Raw genomic sequence first — 22,600 nt, 5'->3', positions numbered from 1 at the left:
ATAAATAACCACAGATGATCAATGCATTTTCTCTTTTATACTACCGTCTCACTAAACCCTGGTGAGAAATTTGCCAGTTAAGAGGATTTCAATCAAGAACACTAGTGTTCGCTGCTCACAATTCAGTCAGCTGCGCTCACTCAAGAGTATATGGACAGGTCTCTATACATGCAAAGGACTCAAATCTGGTGACTGGTCACCTTATGTTAATCTTACCTCTGCATGTTCCGACCCTGGGAAAAAAGAAAAATTACAATACAGATCTAGACATGACACGGCATGGCACGCACACACACGCGATTCCCGAATGTCATGCTGGCGTGAGGTCAAAGTTGAACAATAGAAAAAAGACAAATAGCCAGCCTGCCATGCAACAGCACTCTCTACCCAATATCGTAACATGTAACACATTGAAGGAAAAATCTAAAGCAAAGAATCAGCCGTTAGTCTATACACTATACAGCATGACAAACATGGCTAACTTACTGTACTGTACTGTACTGTGTTACCTGAACGACCAAGTTCTATGATATACTTATTGCCATGCCGATATACTTATTGCCATGCCGATGGAGACGAGAGAACAGAGTTTGTAAAGGTAACTCTTCATATCCCTGCAGGCCAGGACCCCCACAAGCACTGGGAAATTGGTTTTTATTTAGGATTCATTCAAGTCAGTAAACATTGCGATCCTGTGACTGTCATGTAAAAGTTACTGGCATGAAAGAAAGCTGATAGAACATGGCCCCAGAACAAACAAGCTGAAACCGGCAGTGAGCCTTGCTGTGGCATTCAGCACCATGAGATGACTCGAAGGAGGGGGCCGCTCAAGCAGTCAGCAAACGTAGGCTGAACACAAGAGGATAACTACACTTACTGAGCTGAAATCAGCGAAACCCACAGAAGAGTCCTTAGGCGTAACAAAGGAGTCTTTACAGATATCTGTGCTCCCAAACGCCTTTATATTCTGAGACGAATCAGTGTCCTGGATTGTCTCTCTTGGATTTTCCACTGCCCCCAAACCAAGTTTAGCAATGGGAGAAGTTTTACCTGAAAGGTTTAGAGGACATCTTAACAGCACTTCAAATGCATGTCTCAAAGTCATCTGTTCTGAAGTATATCGACTTCAGAGACCGCTAGTAATCAGAGGCTTCACCACTGACCTCCACTGTCTAGTGTCACGGATATGGGACTAAATCAAATCAGTCAAGTATAATGCCTATTATGGAGAAGAATACTCTGTGAAATTAACAGTGAAAAAAAGAAGGGAAAACAAAGGTGTTGACCGCATTGTTAGTGAAACTTACAAAAGCAGTTTGACTTTACAAACACACATATGTCCCTTTTTCCCCTCAATACTGACACACAAAAACAACAGCCCCACCCACATGTCCTGTAAAGTTTTTATACAATTTCCATGACGGTGCCATAATCTAGCTTTAATGATCTGTCTCAACTGAACTGAACTCTGTACCTAAATGAGATATACACAGCATATATACCCAGATTTCACAGGGCCTCTGACGAAGAGTTTCATTGTCTGTGTCCGACAATGTAATGGTAGCTATAGCAATCGCCAATATATTGATATCCACTAGTCATTTACTCTATTTGGCCATGAACCATTTTTGGTTTGCATCAGTGGTGCTAGCTTCATACAACTGTTTCACCAATAGGTGAAAACAACCAACAAACTTTCTCACACCATGTCTTCTATTGGAGGAAGGACCTGAGGAGATGGTAGATGCACACAAGATGGTCACGGGGAGGCGGTGGCTCAGGGGTAGAGTGGCCGCATGGTTGCGCGCAAGGTTGCCAGTTCGAACCCGGGCTCCCCCAAAGTTAGTGTTGAAGTGTGCTTGAGCAAGACACAGAACCCCTAATTGGTGGTTGGTGCCTTGCATGGTTTCTTCCGCCATCGGTGTATGAATGTCTATGTAAAGCGCCTTGGATAAAGGGAAAAGGCGCTATATAAATGCACCATTTACCACGTGCACACAAAGAAATTCAAGCGTATGTCAGATGAGGGGTAGAACCAAAAATCTGCCTTGCCTATACCAACAGCCTTCCTGTTTACAACTTCAACAAGAGAAATTAAAGTCTAACCCTAAACCCCCCCACCCCCAGCACTAGCTGAGCACAGAAAACACAAGTTTAATAAAACAATATTCAACCACAAATGGGTACGCACTACGCAGAAAGGAAAGAAAATGCTGACACCACTGACTGTTTCATGACAATTCCCTGGTGTTTGCAACCATGCAAAAGTGCCATGGACCTCTAATAAATGACGTGCAATGTGTCTATAAATGTCAAGTCCACGTTCAAGTTTGACCATTCAACATTTGCCTTGAGCACTGGCTAAGTTTTTTCGGCTGGGTTGCTATGAGCAACTTATTTTAATAGATATTTTGGGAGGTTTTCTGCCTTTATTGTAGCAAACAGAAACAGGGAGGGAGAGACGAGGAGTGACACGCAGCAAAGGTTGTTGGGCTCTGGAATCGAACCTGCGACTCGCTGTCAGAATGAGATCTTATGTGTGGAATGTGCCTTAAACGCTAGGCCAGTGGCGCCCCCCTGAACCAGAAACTTTAACACACTGGGGTAATTTAGACCGTCTTGTTTCTATCAAAGCAAATCTCTGTACTTAATGAGCGAGCACAGTTCAAGCACACACACAGACACAGACACAGACACACACACATCGCAAGGCCTTACCATAGGGAGGTGCAGGCCGGTTAGGCACATTCTTCTTCGGTGGCAGCACAGGATTGTCCGGCTTCTGTTCAAAAGCAGAAAAGCCCAATCATTCACGGTGACAACTTAGACAGGGATGCCAAGCAAAATATAGTCACTGGACTGACCCGCTATTCATATGTGGTAGATTTGTTCAGTTAAGATGAGAGCTAAATTAAAAACGTAGCCTGTGGAAAAAAGTTTCATCAACTGATTCATGACTGGATGAGTCCCTTGAGCTTACCTTTGCCATTTGACTAAAGTCCGCAAATCCACCCTTACTTCCAAACGAGTTGCTACCAAAGGGATCCATTGTTCCGAAGACATCTATGACAGGACACAGTTGAAATACAGTTGGAACATTTTAATACGTTTGTGGAAAAGGCCCACAAAGTATAATGAAGTTCAGCCCCGGCCACAAAAAAATCATTTCTGCATCTAGCTTATTCTGAAAAGGGCCCTGCATGCTATTTTCAGAGCAAAACGGGTATGTGCATGACTGTTTAATTTTCCATGACATTTTGCAAAAAACCTGAAAAGCAGAGGTTGTGTTTAACCTGACGTATGCATCAGATTAGCTAATTACAGGAGTAAGATGGTCTACTGTTAACCAGCACTGTGGCTGGGTTGTTTTGAAACGTCCTGGTATGCCTTTTTCTTCTTAATGTATAAATTGCAAAGTGCAGAGGGGTTACAGCAGAAAAAACAAACCATTGTAATAGAATCTGTTTGTTGTGAGTGTGCGACCATAAAAGAGCGCATTCATGTGCGTTACGCTGTATTTTCTTTGACGTGAAATAACTGCTGGGGTCCACAGTCGGTCCTGTGTTCCTCTGAAGGTGTGTACCATGGTAGTGCGCAAGGCCAGCGGTTGCCCCCCAAACTTAAAACAACTTCCTTCGCTGAATGAGGCGCGGCGGTTCAATAGCAGTGGATACAGAGTAGAGACAGGCAGCAGTGGACTGGTTACAGAAGCGGTGGCTGTGTATTCTAGTAGAGCAAGGATCCACAGTCACAGAGTTTCTGTTATGCTTGGCCCCAGCACTGCCTCCTGTTTTTCCAGGGTAAGGGGGAGTATTTTTAGTTGGGCAGCAGTTAAATGCGTAGGTACTAGACTAAAAATAGACCTCAACTACAGGAAAATATGAAGCCACTGTGAGTAAAAATTGGTTGCCCTTAATGCCCTCAAAACTAAAATCTAAATGCAACACGTCACCCAAGGTGCCAAAGAATGACTGCTTTTGAGCAGTCTTGCACAACTTCGCTTTCTCACGCTCAGTTACAGTATTAGACCATAGGGTGGATGTTACACTCTCTGAAATGTACTGTAACTACTGTTAAGTTTAAGGATGACATTGAATATGATCTTTCACTTGAAAAAAGTGACTTGGAGTTGGAAAGGAAAAATAAATAAATAATAATCTTTAATTCAAATTTTATTCATTATCGTTCACCATGTTGACTATGGTTAACACGGATCCACTGGCAACAATCCTACCATAATTGTAGCTCCCCCCCCTCCCTCAGTCTATAATTACAACCCAGTATAAAGAATACACCTAACATAGAAAACATATTGTATGTCGGTCACTCCACTTTAGTTTGTATATATGTATCAAAGGAGTAGTTTTCAAACAGGGGGAAGATGAAAGCATACAACACGTCACTATGGGCAAGCTGATATTGGTGACGGACAGGTCAAGAACCAACACAGGGAAAAGTGTGGTTTTCAGCTTTGATACGGTAGATTTTGATTTGGTTATAAAGGCCATGACATAAGCCCCAATATTTTCACTCATCTTTGTAGCGATTGATTTCTTTCTCCATTAACTCTCAAACAGGTCCCAAAACACTTGCACAGAAATACAACCACAGCAGATTCTACCTACCGGTATGTACACTACAGTATATAGATATACACCTATATATCGTTGCTGTCCGGCAGAAACCAGCCAACTCCATTTTGGGGGTTTTGTATTATTATTTTCATAAATCAATGCTATTGAACACCCTTTATGTCCGAGTTAAAAAATATTGAACCAATGAAAATAAAAAGTGCTTCTGACAAAACCAGCTAACACCAAGGGTCCCTCAAACGGTCTGCTAAAGCAGCCAACTCCATCCCCTCTCATGCAAGTATGTGACAATATAAATATATAAAGTCATAATACCAACTTTGATGAGGCAGTATAGCTTTGTTTAAAATATATATATATATATATATATATGTATATATATATATACACACACACACACACACACACACACACACACACACACACACACACACACACACAAAGGTCTATATATAGATTTCCATTTCCTGAAATATGAACATTTTGTTAGCTAGTTTCTGCCCAACAGCAGAGATATATAATTTGATCTATTTCCCCTACTGGTAAATGTATGTCATCACTTGTGTTAAGCCTAGTCCACGGCAGCCAATGATTCGCAAAGCAACAAGTTGCGACTTGCAATCAGTTGTAGGGGTCTGAATTGACCCGTTGCAGGTCGGTTGGGGAAAGTTGTGGCAGTTGCAACTTGTTGCGTTGGTAACTTGTGAATCATTGGAGTGAACACCCAGTTACACAGATGTTCATGACTAAAATGGCATTAGAGATCTTGTTTAATATCGGTAAAATCAGCTATTTTCACCAGACTAACGATAGAACTCACAGTATATCATGACAGTATAGCTACTGTCTTGACAGTAGCTATAACTAATAATACAGTACCTGAATCTTTTGGTTTTGGGCTGTTAGATCTGAAGGGGTCATTACCGCCAAATGCGCCAGGCTGAGGGAAAGAAAGAAGAGAAGCGCAATTAAGCCTAATTCAAGGCTGAAATTCAGATTTTCATGTGAAACAAACCTGAGGCACATTTCACCTGTAAATCCTTTATTAAGGAGATGGCCGTATGCCAAAGTGTAATTTACGCTTCACTAAAAAAAACCTTGGCTATGATCTAATATTACGTAGGTGATGTACATGGAAGCTTTGCCAGCAGAATTGTCTTTTTTTACAGCACTGGCTTCTTTTCCTCATGGTGTTTATCCTGTAAAAAGGTTCATTGTTGCATGTTCCTGGCAGCAAGGAGAGCTTGTTTGTAGCTCTCAGCGTCTTAAACTAATTTAGCACAAAGAACACAGTGGTTAAAATGTCCCAGAGGAACAGCAGATGCTGTGGCCAGTAGTACTGTACTGTTTAGCTTTAGCACTACTAGCTAAAGAGGTATTCACAGGCACTGCTAACCAATAGCTAAAGAGGCATTTACAGGTACTGTCAATCAACAGCTAAAGAGGTGTAGGAAACAAGCTAAGGGCTTGCCCAAAATGACATAGTTCCGGTCGCCATGTTTGTTGCCATTTACTATGACGACAGTTGTAAATAAGGAAGCATGGTGTCAGTAATACAATCAGTAAACCACCCTCCCGTGAGTGTAATATTGGAATTATACAACAGAATAAAACATAAAAAAGTATTCATATTGCGGGACATTTCTATCTCAAAATAACAACCTATCTGGGAGTGTCATCTCTTCTCCTGAGGTCTGTCTGACAGAAAGGCAGATAAACAAACCGAGCCCGTTTACTCAGCCACCGTGAGCCAATGTCTGTGTACACCTATGTGGTCACTCATGTACCCATGTGGTCATGAGCACGAGTATGATGAGCACGAGTATGTGACTTATTAGTACAAGTAAGACGCGCAAACGCGGGAAGCGAACGCAGCTCGTAAATGGCAATAACAACAATTAGAATAAATTACATACTTTTTTAAGGTTTTCTTTTTAAAGTTCTCTTTTTTGTGTTTTTTTAAGATTTTATTTTTAAGTTACGTTTTTTGAAGTTAAGTGTTTTAAAAGTTTTTTTTTAAGTTAAGTTTTTTCTTTTTCTTTTTCATTTTAAGTTAAGTTTTTTTTAAGTTAAGTTGTGTGTGTGTGTGTGAGTGCGTGCGTGGTGTGTGTGTGTTTTGTGATACAGCTGCGCCCTCTGGTGGCGGGCGGGTGGTGTAACAGCGGGACAGACACACACACAGACATGAACGGCAGGGTCTCATAGTTAGTGCTCATTGCGTTCGCAACCAGTAGGGGGTGCCAGAAACAGAGAGGGGTGTGCTGTGCCTGCTGCCTGCTAATGACAGAGAGAGAGAGAGAGGTGGGGGGGGGGGGAATTGCACCACTCAGTTCACACGGGTGTGATTTTAATTGTGTGCCGGTCATGCTCATTTGAGCACAGGTAGAGAGCCTACATCAGTGGTATTCAATTGGCGGCCCGCGGAGCGCCCCCTTGCGGCCCTGGAAGATTTTTTTTTCTTTATATTTTTATTCTGGGAATAATAAGAGGGCTAATGAAAGTTACAGGTATGGTGTGTGCAATATGAAGTGTGAGATTACCATAATGACAGTAATCCTTAAAATACCACTTCACCACTTTTCAACCTATCTTCATATAATAGGTCCTCACATTTGGTTCCATTTGTACACTCTCAGAGTTATAGACCCATAAGGGTTCAGCCCGGCCCCCACACACAATCATTCTACAGTTGTGGCCCCCGGCCTAATCTAATTGAATACCCCTGGCCTACATGTTTGGGAATGTTGTTGAAGGTTATTTAATCTTACAGCTGACACCCAAGCCATACGATTTGTGTCAGGGATTAAAGCCCAAAGAACCCCAAGACGGAAAATGATTTTCAAACCATGACCCAATATCTGATTCGTGAAACGTTGTGAGAGGGGAAACCCCCATTTCTTTATTGTTTTTTTATCAGTGTTTTTCCGCCATTGGTTTTTCCATACATTGATACTAATAGCACAGCGCACAATTAGTTTTGAGGTGGTATTGGTAAAACTGTGTCTCCCTTAAGTTCTAACCTTATCGTCATTAACGCACACACAATCGTCATTGATTCACGTGCATGCATCCTCGCTTGTTGTTGATGCACCGGTAGCACTGCAGGGTGTTGCAGAGAACCTGACGTCCGAGCCTGTTCTTTCACTACCAACTACCATGATTATCGCTCGACTGCCTTGAAAACGGCGGTGAAATCCATTGTTTAAACCCCCATAATCATGGAGGCGTTGGTAGTGGAAGAAGGCTCGGATGTGACTGCCATTGACAGCAGTCAAGAATAAATGGAGATGGGCTTGTTGGGACCAAAATAGTTGCATTGGCACGCCTGCTGCCTTCCCCGTCAACAAATAATTCGATCCTGTTGCGTGGTGTAATTCAATTTCGATATAGAACTCCAGTGACTTCCATTATTCCTGTGATTTCATCTTTTGGACTTGTGGTGCATTCTGAGCAGCTGATCGATGTAACAGTTATTTGGCTGGGGACGGACGCTAGTTTGAAGAGACCACTTGACAAGCAAGTATATGCTGCGTTTTGACGACTTCATGTCAGTCACACCGCAGCCATGGCTATGATACACGCCTCCTTATTTATTTTTTCGTGGATAAGCAGTGATATCATTCATAAATAGCCCATATGAAATCCTCAAGGCTGAAATCCGTCCCCACGACGGAGAACTTTAATCCATTACTAACTGCAACGTCTGAGCACCGGACAACACAGCAGCTTTCATACCGTTGCAAAAATAGAGCGACAAGCAAGCAGTGGTGGAAAAAGTACTCACATTTTGTACATGAGTGAAAGTATCAATACTGCAATATAGAAATGCTCTGTTAGAAGTAAAAGTCTGGAATAAAAGTACAAAAGTATTGGTATCAAAATTTACTTAAAGTACCAAAAGTAGAAAGTACTCTTTGTGCAGAATGTCTCTTTTCAAGTTTTCAAATGTATAACAATCTTTTGAAAATCTACAAGCTCACAATGCGTCGCATCGTGATGCATTGTGAGCTTGTAGATTGGCTAATTTTGAATGACAAAAAATTATATTGGGCTGAAGTGGGTAATGTATGTTTTGTGATAATAATCCAAATCTACAAAGTAACTAGTAACTATACACAGGGCTGCACATAAGTGGTGCGCAGGTGCGCATGCGCGGTAAAAATTAAAAATGCGCTGTCAATCAAGCGCCGGGAAGCGCTTCTGCGTACCAACAGCTGGGGCCGCCCAGAATGATTATTATGGCCAGAATACTAGAAAATGTTGTGGCGAGAGCATTTCCCACCGACTGCCACTCAAAGTGGCTACTGGCCCAATCACAGCACGTCCTTACTCAAAAGGGGGAGGATCCATGCTGCTTTCTGCTAGGAGCCTGGGAGGAGGCGGAGGGCGGTTGACAGGAAAACCTTACACAAATAGTTTCGTCTTCTCTTCTCCGTTTCAGATAGCAAACTACTGTAGTCCCCGGTGTAAAAGGTCATGCTTTGGATGCTTTGCACTCTTCCCATTTGCCGCTGTGCTTGTGTTTGTTTTCCGGCTGTTGGAGCAGCATGGTTGCTCGTGTGCGATGCCGTCTCAAAACCCGAATCCGAGGCAGAAACCATATTAGCGTCTCTCACAGCCTAGGCACCGGCCACCGACTTTTTACGGGTACTAAGGTTTTAGTTCCGACATAGTGGAGTGGGAAGAGTTTAAAGCATTGCGGACTGGCACTGCTGCTGCCCAACATGAACACCGTGTCTCGACATACTGTGCCTTATTATCGTAAAGTCGGGTAGTGTACACTGTTTATTTTTGCACCGAGGAGCCATGTGTTTCTGACTGTCTGACTACGTACGTCGCCTCATCTAAAAACAAAAGGGAACTAGGGAAGCCTGATGTATGCTTCGCCGTACGATGTGTCGCATGTAAAAAAAATAGCTGATCTGCAAGCTCACAACGTGTCGCAACACGTTGTGAGCTAGTAGATTGGTTATTTAAATACAAAATAATAAAAAATCTAAATATTGCTTTGATGCTCATATCATATTATCCTTAGGAAGTATTACGTTGTTAACTTGTTTTTATTATAATATGCATTCCATAGGGCTGGACCACACATGGACCTAGATTTTAGCAAATTTATATATTTTTAATAATGGGATGAATCTACAACAAGAGCCATTCTAGGGCTAAATCTAGAGTTGCAATACCCTCCATTGACTCCCCACTCATCCAATAAATATTGTTTTGCTATAAGTTATTCATCCCTCTTTTATCCATCTGGCGAGACGGGTCGCCGCATTTTAGGAGCACCAAGCAACTCCTCCAGGTGCTCTTCTGAGTACTAGACCAAAAAAGTTGTGTGCAGCCCTGACTATACATGTAGCTGTCAAATAAATGTAGTGGAGTAAAAGTACAATATTTGGATCTGAGATGTAGTGAAGTAGTAGTAAAAGTAATGAATATTGGAAATACTCAACTAAAGTACAAATACCTCAAATCTGTACTTAGTTACTTTCCACCACTGCAGGAAAGTTAGAGATAGAAGAGAGATAATGTACACAGCCTACATACAGTACCACTGTCAGTAGTTGCTTGCTTGACAAGAACTATGGACAAGAAGCATAGACCTATAGCTTGATGTTTACTATGCTACTAGTACTAAGGAGTCAGCAAACATAATGGCCTATATACTACCCAAACCTTTTAGCCCAAGACCCAAAAGAGAAATTAGATGTTTGCGCGGAACCCAAACTTGTTTTGAATTGATGAAAAGTTGTGATAATACAAGTTTTTTTCTTTTGCTTTATGTAGGAAACACATAGAAATTGGTCCACGGACGGACCAAATATGGGTCCAGACTCCCGACCCACTGGAAATACTAATCAACAGCTAAAGAGTTATCACAGGTTCCAGAATACTGCACCTATCATGTGGACCACTGTACCTTGACTGGTGGAGGAGGGGGTTTCTTACTAAAGGGGTCCGAGGAGCCAAACAGGTCAGACTTGTCTGTCTTTTTGAAGAAGTCATCAGAGGAGGTCCCTTTGAAGGGGTCGTTCTCTTTGAACGGATCTACTCCAAATGGATCTAGAAAAGGAGAAGGGAGTATTGCTCACAGAGTCATGCATCTGGCTTGGCAAGGTCTGAGGAGCAATCATTTGCTGTTAATCTTTATCGTGGCTTCATTATGCATTTGAATGGCAATGGTGAAATGCAGTAATTTGCAAAAAGGTAATTTGGGCTGTGGCAATTAATTTGAAGAACTCCACTTTCAAGTAACCAGTCAAGCAATGTGGGTAATATTTTCTATTCTTAATAATAACTACATTGACCATTCAAACTGGGAAAAAAATTCAGAAGACAGTTCACTGCCTTGTCAAAGCCGTAGCATCCAGAGAAGTAATACAATGATAGAAACAAAGCCTTCTACCTTTGAAGGGGTCTGATTTGAAGGGATCTTCTGTCTGGAAGGGGTCTACTGAGTCTACTGGAGTCTCCGGGGGATTTCTGTTGAACATGGCTATCCTTGATTTGAAAGTATCATCCTGAAGAATATATGAATTGTTTACAATTAATGAATCGGTGCATGTGTCTGAAACCACTTTTAAAAATCATTGAGCACTCGTATATGAATGGACATAAATAAAAACGGCACTTCGCACAATATATTCACTATAATTGTCCCAACCCTGCTCACGTGAGCATGTCTCTCCCGTCTCCTCACCTTGCTTCTGTAGCCTCCATTCTCCCTCTCTGTGAAGCCTTCATTTATATCTGCAAGGTTGGTCAGGCTTCCTCCATTGGTGCCATTCAGAGCGGTGTTGTATTGCTCGATGGCCTTGCTCACCTCCTGTTGGCTGTCCTGGATTTGGGACAGCTTGCTACGAGCCTGAAAGAGCACAGTGTGCCGATATGAAACGATGTGGAATAGTCTACTAAGTTCAGGTTTTAGTGAACTGGACTTGTGCATCATATTCCATTCTATTCTATTAACACTTTTTTTCCCTGGGGGAATTCATCAAAATAAAGGCGCTAGAGTGCCAGCAGATATGGCAGATTTTATTCTGAAAAGCCCCTCCCTTCCGTTCCCCCCAAAAACCGGGAGGCATAATCTTCCGTTCTTACCTCGCACTGGTCACACTAAAGTCTCTCTAGAAGCGTTAATATTCCAAACGAGATGCATGCTGAAGTCAGAAATGAAGTCCCGTTGGTCAAAACCATGGTTACGTTACCAGCCATTCTTTTGCAGCCGTAAACACAGAAGTGAACGGCAGCGCGCATGCACAAAACACAAGTACGGTGCAGAAGGAGAGGCCAACCAAAAATAAATAAATAACGTAAATAAAATAAAATCCTTTTTTTATCAATAAAAAAGCCCTAAAAACAAGTCCAAGGCCACCTGCGATGTGATTAGAAAGGACATGTATACACGTCCAGGGCTTAATTAATTAGTGTTAAAACGGGCGGGTGGGCAGACCACATCGTCACGCTCATGTCAAAGGCCTTATTAAAATAAAATGTGTGTTTTCACACACACACACACACACACACACACACACACACACACACACACACACACACACACACACACACACACACACACACACACACACACACACACACACACACACACACACACACACACACACACACACACACACAATGGGACCCTAACCAAGTAATCTGTTATTTTTCCGTGCTGTGCTGACCTGGTTGATCTCGTCCTGGGTGGCTTTTAGGGACTTGATGATGCTGTCCAGCTGGACCTGGCCGGCCAGCAGGCTTTGCTCCAGCGTGGACTCCTCTTCCTGCAGTCCGGCCAAAGTCCAGCTTGGTCCGGGTTAGCTCGTCCTCTTGGCTCTGGAGGTCCGACTCCCTGGAGTGGATCTGGGTATGCAAGGACGAGATCTGTAGGGGGGGAGGGAGAGGGGGGGGGGGGGGGTACCGAAACAGACAAATACATTGTATTATATTAACCCATTCTGACCTGAGATCAGATTCATACGAGGTTTCCACTGGACACACACTGGTCTGATGAACCCATTCTGACCTGAGATCAGATTATAAAAATGTCAGTCGTTCTTCGATTTTTCAAAAACAGCAGACCTACAAGCTCGTATCGCGCCACTCGGTGGCGCGATATGAGCTTGTAGATCTGCTATTTTTCAATAGCTAAAGCATAACGTGATGCTAACACCAAAATGGGTTCCCGTTCAGAATGGGTTATACAGTATATTATATTATATTGTATTATATACAGTATATACATTGTGTGTATAAATATAAAATCAGTGTGTTCAGGTTTCAGTACCCAGTATCCTATGGGGAGACACAGGGGCCCCTCAGGTACCCCAAGTACCTGATGTACCCTTAAGGGTACTAAGGGTGCCTGGTGGCATCTGGGGTAGATGCTCAAAACGAGAGTCCATAGCAACAGCAGAATAAACCGTTTGGCACTGGCAGACATTATTAGTGGTGTTCAGAGCGGAAAGCAGATCATTACCAATACAGTTACAGAAGCTATTTGAGTTTAGCTCAGAGGATGAGGACCATAGAAGAAGACATGATTTTAAACATCTGTTCGCTCGGACAACTGCACTTCTGTTACAGGTATAAAGTTATGGAATTCTCAAAACCGGGAGTTGAAGAGCTGTACAGTACACTGCAGTGTTTCAGCTTAAGAAAATGTTTAGAAAAGGTAAAAAAGGGAAATGATGAATTAGAAGGTTAGATTTCATTTTTCTTTCGTTCTCTCATCTTTGTTTTGTTCTCTTGTGCTCTGTTTTTTTTTTTGTCTGTATGTTTTCTCTTTTTTATTTGATGTAATCATGGTGAAGTAAAATTAATGGTTGGTAGCAGCATCACATTTTTTTTAATGATAGATAGGGGCAGGTAACAATAAGATTTCTTATTGTTTCTGCTCCCTTTCTTTTCTTTTATGGAATAATATGTAAAAAGAAAAAAGTACAAGGTAAAATGAATATAATCATGTAAAACCATAACTGAAATGAAATAAATAAATATGAAATGAAAAGGTTTCTATGATTGGTTGTAATGTAGGACTGTGGCAGGCCAGGATTCTAACCATGTGGGACTCTTCTTGACACTTCTGCTTGACGTCGTTGAGCATGCCCTCCAGTTTGGAGCGCTGCTGGTCCATCTCCTCCAGCCGGTCTTGGGCATCCTGCTTCTGGGTGTCCAGGTCCTGTAGACTGCTGCTCTCCCTGTCCAACTCACTCTGCATGTCCTGTATGCCAAACATGTGGACAAACACGCTTTACCTTCTAAAAATGTCTTCCACATCCTGACAGTTTTCCATTCTGACCTGAGATCAGATTAAAAAAACATGTCTTCTATGTCAGTCGCTCTTCGATTTTTCAAAAATAGCAGACCTACAAGCTCGTAGCGCGCCACTCGGTGGCGCGCTACGAGCTAAAGCATAGCATAATGCTAACACCAAAAGGGGTTCCCGCCTAAAATGGGTTAATAGAGAATTAACAGTCCGCTCAATTTAAGTTAAATGTACAGTATGGTGTATATACATTTTCAAATCTTTCAAATTTTGACAATAAATTATAAAAAATAATGTGTTGATGCTTTGAGTTCTTTTAAATAAATAAAGCTTTCATAGTTTTTTCCCCCCCTCCTTCAGACAGTGGAAAAGCTGAGAGGGATGCTTAGTATGAGAGGCACATGGGAGAGGATTGTGAGGGGGTTTTATTCAAGATGATCAAAGTCAAGTGTGATTCTAGAAGCAGGTGTGTGTGTGTGTGTGTGTGTGTGTGTGTGTGTGTGTGTGTGTGTGTGTGTGTGTGTGTGTGTGTGTGTGAGAGAAGGTCTAAATCGTTAAACCGTCATTGGACAAAGCCTGTATCTATATTACAGAGACACCGATGCCAAGATGAGTGCAAACATAGGTGCACATTCAATCTGGGAATGTATATTAATATAACACAACTAACACATCTGCAGTGGATGAATGTGGGCTCCCCACGTCCACTACTCTTGCATTGATAAATTGTGACCATGGTGACAGGTAGAATACCCACTGGTTGACCATATCAATAAATTATTTTAAGGAGGAGGTGCACTGGATTGGACACTAGATGCACCGCCATCATCATTGTGATTTATTTTGGACACTTGCGATTACCTTTCTTCATTCATTGGGAGAGAGAGAGAGAGAGAGAGAGAGACAAGTTACAACTGACATAAAACTTACATATGGTAGCTTTAATGATGCTGCCAGTCTGTCATTTTGTCTCATAGCATCACTCTTTCCTTTTCCATTGACAAGGAGTTTGGGACAGAAATATGGAAAGGCTGACACGGCCTAATATCATAACAGGCAAACAAAAACGCTCAGAATAGAGTTAATAGTTCCTGTTTAGCCCGGCCCATCGAGGTCAAAATACAGGCAGCGACACCACCTTGATGGGATGAATCGATCGAGCACGCCCGCGCCCCTACACACACACACACACACACACACACACACACACACACTCGCTGATCTGAAAAATAATAACATGAAACTTATCATGACAGTCTCACCTGTACTTCACTGTTCTGCTGTCGGATGGCATCCTCTCTTTCCCGGATCTCCTGTTCCAGGATGAATTTCTCTCTATACGTCCATCACGAAGAAAAAAAAAAGAAGAAGCAAGGGCAGCTATATAACAAACCGTGGTGTTATTGCTCCCTAACCAAGCCATTGTCCACAAGAATAACATCTAACGCCTAAGCGGCTGCCCGATGTTTATCCCACTGTGGTGGTGCAACACGGTTTGTTGACGACAGTCAAAATGACATAGAACTAACATCAAAGACAGATCAACAAACAGGGGAACAGTTGTGTCGTGAGTGAAAGTGATTAACGTTGTCCCAACATTTCTTACAGCTGTTCGGGAGCAGTGCTATATTCCATTTTCCATTTCTCTGTATGTAAACAAAGAAGAAATATCCGTGGGAGACAAAAGTGGATGCGTTTGGCGAAATCAATGAGATTATATGTTTCATCCCACATACTTCCAGGCAGCATGAGTTCAGTTTTGTAGAGAACTAAATTTGGACAATGAATTAACCACATGAACTGGAACTGGAATGACATGAAAAGTCACATGGGCGTCTGCCCGGGCGTCTGGGCACCTAGGCAGGTAAAACAGCCTGACAACGTGTCATGGGTTCACATCTCATCTGCCCGGGCGTCTGGGCACCTAGGCAGGTAAAACAGCCTGACAACGTGTCATGGGTTCGAGTCCTGACAACCGTTGCTGCGTGTTACCCCCAATCTCTCTCTCCATTTACTGTCAGTCTACTGTTCACCTATCAATAAAGGCAGAAAATAATAATAATAATTAAGAGAAAAAGTCACATCTCCCCAGGCTCGGCCACTGATCCCGCTCCTACTGGCATTATACTGGACTTTTGATAAGGCGGGTTTTGACTTTGTGTCAACCTTTCATGCGATTTAAAACATTTTTTTTGTTTACTTTCACGTAGTGTTGTGTGCCGTTTGGTCTACTAGTATTGTGTTTGCCACGTGCTTCTTTCTTGGCCAAGTCTCTCTGAGAGAAAAAACTGATTTACAACCTCAATGGGAATACCTGGTTAAATGAAGGTTGAATTCATAGCTGAAATAACATAGCTGAGACTGCAAAAAGAAAAAGAAAAAAAGAAAGAGGGGGGGGGGGGCTTTGATCTGAACATCAATTCCAGTGCGCTCAACCTCCCCCCTTTCATTACACCACCCCCCCTCCTCCTCCTCCACCTCCCGTTCAGAGGAAGAGCAAACAAAGCTGTCCTCCTGCTAGTCTGGGGCTCACCTCTGCAGCTGAGCTATTTCCTGACTCAGGTCATCCAGCTCTTTGAAACCCGTCAGCTCTGCTGACCCCGTCGAGCTGCCGCTGTCCTGAAAGGAGGGACAAACAGACACAGAGAGAGAAAGACCATGAGATACGCCGAGAGGAGAAGAATAGGGAGAGAGGGGGAAACAGAGAGGGGGCGAGGGAAATGATAAGTACACAATACACATACTGCATCATTGTGCTATGATAGAGAAGCGAACAGGCCAGAGAGGTGACAGAGGCATGTGTGTTTATATTTGAGAAAGCAGGAGAAAGATATGAGAGATAAGGAAAGGAGGGGAAAGGGGGGATAAGGTTGGAAAGACAGATGAAGGAGGAAGGAGAAAGAAGGGAGGGAGGGAGGGAAGGTGAGATGGGGTGAAAGAGGAAGGATGAAGAGAGCAGATGGGATGCCAACCATTTTGGGGGTAGGGTGGAGTGGGGGGTTCAGCGCCCCGCTGCTAAATCTTCACAACATAACTCAGGAAGGAAGCAAAGGAACAGTGCAAATGTATAGAAGTGGACACAATGCACCTTCAAATGACCAGGAGCTTGGTGTAAGCAACCCTTATGCTGTTGAACTAGGAATTAAACTAGAAAATGACCTGGAGCTTGGTGTAAGCAACCCTTATGCTGTTGAACTAGGAATGAAACTAGAAGATGCCTAACGTTACGCTGATACCTGGATTTGGTATCGTTTGACGAAAAGGTGCCCGAGTGATGTTACTGGCTTTTGTCAGCTGAGCTAGCAGGAATATTATAGCAGACCAAAATGATTATCCCAACATACTTGCACTATATTGACGATACGCTATACTTTTATTTTCTACCCACATTTAGCCACCGCAACATAAGAACCAATGACTAGCAAATCAAAACATGCAATTGTTTAATATTCATCGGTGTGACTTTGATGGTTCTGAGAATGTATAACTACGGCTGTAAATAAACAAACAGCTGTTGTTTTGTCAGTGTTCACTGTTTAAAACTAAACAAAAAAGCACCAGCAGGTGGCAGTGTTTGTTTAGTGTCTTTAGACCAGGTGAGCTGAGGAGACTGGGAATAGGATTTAGTATTATAATTGATAGTTTAGCAGTATAGCACAAAAGACCAGTTATGAACCCAGAGATGGTTCAGATCCCCATCTGAACCTGCCTACAAGCTTTCCTACCCACCTGTCTCAATATAATGAAGTGTGTAGTTGCCGCTTACTTTTTAGGAAAAAAGTTAATATTCTTTGTTGCCTATTTCACAATAACGTTTCTGTTTTCATAATAAACAGCAGAACAGAAGAATAGAAGGAGGATCATGTCTCCATAATCCATATACATGTGATGCAGCTACATACACATTATGAAAAACACAAGGTGGGGCAACAGCGCCACACACAGACAGACACGTGAACTACTCACTCTGCGCATACTGGTCAAATTAGCTAGTTCAGGTCCCACACCAGAAATTAGACCTGCATAGCTCTGAGAGGCAGACAGAGAAAAGAGATAGAAAACAATACAAGACATTTTATAGATAGCTTGAAAGGCCAGAAAGCAGTTAAAACGGCATGTTTGGAATTGATAAAGTACCAAAAATGCATATGTTTTACAGTAAATGTAGGAAACAGGAAATGTCTATATATATCCCGGCCCGGACAGTGTAAACATTTCCTAACAGACCGGTAAACATCTAGATTTCCCAGCAGACCAGGAGAGGTGAAAAAATGCATTAGTTGAAACGGTACATAAAGACCTTTGAACAATGGCTAACTGAAGGGCCTACCCCTGTTCCTCACTTATATTTAAGCCATACAGTATGTAGCCCATTCATGCTCACGCTGGGCAAGACCTACGCTGTAGTGTAGACGCTATCTTTTGTTTTGGCCGGAAGTTGCGTGATTTTGGCGGAAGTTCCGCTCAAGGAAATGACATTGATGCTTTACAAATGTGTTTACATTCTCCTTGAATGAAACAATTGTTGTGATAGGTTGGAAAGATATCATATCCGGGGGAAATAAATCTGACGGATGGCGTCTCTGCCTTAGGTTGTGACCAGGCTTTTCTCTTGGCAGATGAGTAAGGCTGGGACCGAGGCTAAATCATGCTATGACCTGACAAAGATCTATTGACATCGAAACGTTGTCACTTGGTTTGACTGCACCCTGTGAATAAAAAGGTTTTAAGTGTCTGAGTTTGCTCCAGTGCCTTCCTTCTACAGTACATGAAGACCTGTTGCTGCCGCTGCCACATCTGTCATCCACCTCACACAGTACATACACAACAGGCGTATAAGCTATCCCACTGTCAGGTCTACAAGGAATGGCCACTGTGTTTTCACCTTTGTTAAAGAGAAATGTCTAAATTCTCGTTCTTGTTTTGATTCCAGTTTAAATCAAACATTCTAATTATTTTGTAGGGAAGAATCTGGTCATAGAGGACAAATCCAATCTAGCACTAATCATCTCAGTGCATTCTGACTGGAGTCTCTGGTGGGTGTCAGTGTTTGACAGAAACAGGCCTTGATGTTTCAACTGATGCGTGTTTCCCACATTTCCAGGTCAATAGTTCCAGTTTTTACCTGGACAGAATTGTCCATTGGTTGTTTCATCTATTTGGTCTCTTCTTCATGTGACAGTATCGCTCAAGCAAAAAACAAACGCAAATCAGCTATAATCGGCAAGTGACACTGTCGTACAAGGAAGAATGCATTATGCCAAAGTCAGGTGCCCCGATCGCTTGTACACAGTAAAATGATATCCCTTGTTTAACTCTGAGAGTGTACAAATGGCCATATGGTTCCATTCCATTAACCCATTTGTATACTCTCAAGAGTACAGTGTGTGTATGTTGCATTATGTTCCATTGACATTGTGGGCCAAATCCTGGACTCACTGGTCCTGCTGCGGAAGCTGCGGTCCTCTCTGAGGGGGGGATCATTTCTGGGAGGAGGGTCGGTGGGGGGTCGGTGCCCTTGGTGACTTTCTGCTGGATTAGGTACATGGCCAGAGAGAACTGTTCCCTGGTCAGCTTGCCGACCTGTTTGGTGTCCGCCAGGCCCCTGAACAGAAGAGGAGATACCGTAACAATTGACTCACACATGCGCGTCAGCTCCCACCGCTCACTTCCATTCTATGGGAGAAAGTGGCAAAGTGAGTTAAACATTGTTTAACGTCGTTTATTATATAATACTTTTCTGTTTGGATGTATGGGCTGTCAAGGCCAGAAAGTAGGGGTTTTTTGCCATTCAGTAGGTGTTCCCGCATAGCTTCCACGTATGATGATGATGATGTCACGTGCATACCCTCTATACAGGACAGAATCGCTGCACGTTGACCGCACTTGGCAGACATTTCGCTTGTAGTTCTTTCAGTAGCCAACACACCAACGCAAGTCAAATGAACTACACACCAGGAAACAAGCAGCACTGCCCACAGCCCCTCAAGTCATCATGGAAATGCATGCGTCTAAAGTCTTGCGTTGAGATGCGCGGTCTGAAGCGAATGTCTGTGTCTAGCCTTATTTGTAGTTGTGCACAGGTGCCATGCACCGAAAATAGCTGATCTATAAGCTCACAAGTTGCAGCTTGGCACATTGGGAGCTTGTAGATCTGCTATTTTTGGCGCATGACACCAGCATGCAACAAAGTATAAATCAGGCTTGACTCTTGCTAAATACCTCTTTAACTCCAGGATACTTTGTGTGTGTGTGTGTGTGTGTGTGTGTGTGTGTTTCAATGACCTGTATTTAACCACTATACTTCATCATACAGTATGATGAACAGCAAAAATAGCTGCTCTACAAGTTCACAAAGCATCAGGATGCAATCATGCAACACGTGAGCTTATCTGCTATTTTTGAAATATTTCACCAACAATGACATGCCCAAAATAGGAAGGCCAGGTTGAAAGTGGTTAATTATGTATTGGGTGAGGGTGACACAAAAGGAGAACAATGTAGAACAAATAATATTATGCTAATCTTCTGACCTGCCTGGTGCTACAGGCCATTTCATCATAATCAACAGTACATACGGGTGCTGGAACATACACAAGTATCATGTGTGTGACTGGGTTCATACGGTTAGGCATTGTGTTCCGTTGTCCATCCTGTATTGTGCTTGTATAAAGAAAAAAATATCGTGCGTTCTATTCTATTATGGTTTCACGATTATTACTACTGTAATAATATTTGCCTACTTTCTCTTATTAGTTATTACTCTCACAGAACGTCAGAGAAGAGAATAGAAGTAAAATGCATGATTTGCGATGACAAAATAGCAAGACGCATTCAGAAACGGTGTTAGGATTTCATGTGGGTTTCATGTTCTCACCATATCTGTGCCAGCATGGTCTGAGGGAGGCTAGAGTGCATGAAGATCTCAATCACCTCCGACCCAGAGACAAGGCCGTCCATATCCGTGTCCGTCTTCATGAAGATGTCATCGTAGCGACCCCTGTCGGCCACAGGGACGACCCAGTTGGCAGGCAGCTGGGACTGTAGACACAGGATAACATGGCCACATGAGAAGGGAATGCAATCCGTCAGCACCTCTCAGCGTGCTTGAATAAAAGAAGAGGGAACCATGGAGAGAATTCAGCGGTTCTTAATGAGGGAACCATCAGCTCTATTTCAGGACACAACTGCTCCCCGGGTACTGTACTAATGGCACTGCTCCTAATAGTTTGGACGGTTAAAAGCAGAGGACAAATTTGATTTGATTAGATTTTTGACTCAATTATGTGAATTGTATAGTGACAATACCCCCAATACTAAAGGGGACTACATTATTATTACCATCATCATCATCATTTCCGTTAAATCATTACTGGCATCGCAATTTTGGGCATATCATAAACATAATTGAATATTAAGATAAAAAAAACATTCGACAATTTCGAAAACTTTCACACACCTAGAAGTCAGGCGTCTGCACAGGTGCATAGGCCAGTGGACATCAATGAAAGGAGTAGAATGCACCCGCAGGCCGCACACTGTATATTTGCTCAGTACAAGAGTATTTTTCTTTTTTAATGCAACGTTTCGGTCCCTCCGGACCTTCTTCAGCTATTTTCAAAATATTTTTGAGTGGTGCAAGGAACTCAAAGGAACAGCAATGTCCGTGTTCAACTGTGTGTGTGTGTGTGTGTTCATGTGTGTGACTATGAGCACCAGTACCAATGAGTACCAAAATGTGGCGCTGTTGTGCCAGAAACAGAGGGAGAGATAGTGCTGCACTGTTGCCTGCTAATGAGAGAGAGAGAAGTGAAGTGAGGTTGTTGTTTGCACAATGTTTGTATTTACACAAACACTCAAAGCTTTTTGATGTATGATAACCCAATCATACATCACCTCATTCTGGCCAATCACAATTTCCATCTTTTTTGTCTTTTTGTCTTCAATGTTTGGGTTTACACACTTTTGTCTTCAATGTTTGCGTTTACAAAGAGCCTCAAAGCTGGACATAGGATGGGCCCTTCAATAAAATATATATTAAAAAAAAAAGGGTTTCAGGCCTAGCTAGTAGCTACTGTAAGTTAAAATGGGGTCGTGTGAGGAAAAAGGTGAAAGACTAAAGACAGACAAAAACAAAAAGGGAGAGGGAGGGGTAGAATAAAAGCAGAAAAGAAGATGTCATGGTATGGCAGCGAAGCCCAGAAATGATCCCACAGATCAGTTTGTCAATAGTAGTGTTCCTTTCCTTCCTATTCAAAAGAAACCCGTTTCCTTGAACACACAGATTCCCTGCAGCAATAAGGAAGAGAGTGGGCCATGGACAATGCTCACAATGTGGCAGAACAAGTACGGACATTATCAACAGAATAGGGGTGAAGTACGGGAAAAACTGGTTTGTAAAAACAATGTTTTACAAACATGCCCTCATTGTACATCAATCTGCAATCACTCAGGAACATAATCAAATTCAAAGTAATGACTGTATATTATAACCATTCGTGAAGGAAGTGACCAAGGAAGGATCAAGAGGGCAGTAAGCAGTATCAGGGGTGACGCTTAGCTATGATTTGGCTATCTGACCAATCAGCTAAGTGCCAACGTGCGCTGAGCTGTCACTACCTTGGTACGGAAGGAACTCAACTAGGTCACAATTATAGCCCATATATATTCATTATGCTCCGTGTCCAACCTTGGGCAATTATTAATAGAATACCCAGGGCCCAAGATTTCAAAT

The 22,600-nt window shown here is 42.6% G+C and overlaps 1 protein-coding gene across 1 annotated transcript in view; it reads right to left on the bottom strand.

The window, feature by feature from the left end:
• The window catches only part of LOC310870780 (epidermal growth factor receptor substrate 15-like 1), a 35,743-nt gene that overhangs the window by 3,851 nt on the left and 9,292 nt on the right, over nt 1-22,600 (bottom strand). Inside the window, 15 exon segments of the mRNA XM_083782085.1 lie at nt 217-233; nt 2,719-2,782; nt 2,981-3,063; nt 5,472-5,532; nt 10,519-10,661; nt 11,005-11,119; nt 11,299-11,463; nt 12,284-12,388; nt 12,390-12,482; nt 13,660-13,821; nt 15,129-15,201; nt 16,400-16,485; nt 17,833-17,895; nt 19,306-19,471; nt 20,744-20,907. Of these exon segments, the coding sequence (XP_083638211.1) occupies nt 217-233; nt 2,719-2,782; nt 2,981-3,063; nt 5,472-5,532; nt 10,519-10,661; nt 11,005-11,119; nt 11,299-11,463; nt 12,284-12,388; nt 12,390-12,482; nt 13,660-13,821; nt 15,129-15,201; nt 16,400-16,485; nt 17,833-17,895; nt 19,306-19,471; nt 20,744-20,907 (1,560 nt within the window).

This window comes from Protomyctophum parallelum (genome assembly GCF_964188405.1).
Source record: "Protomyctophum parallelum genome assembly, chromosome: 14".
NCBI classification, from domain to species: Eukaryota; Metazoa; Chordata; class Actinopteri; order Myctophiformes; family Myctophidae; genus Protomyctophum; species Protomyctophum parallelum.
Note: the sequence above shows the minus strand (reverse complement) of the source record. Positions and strands in the feature narration are given on the sequence as shown.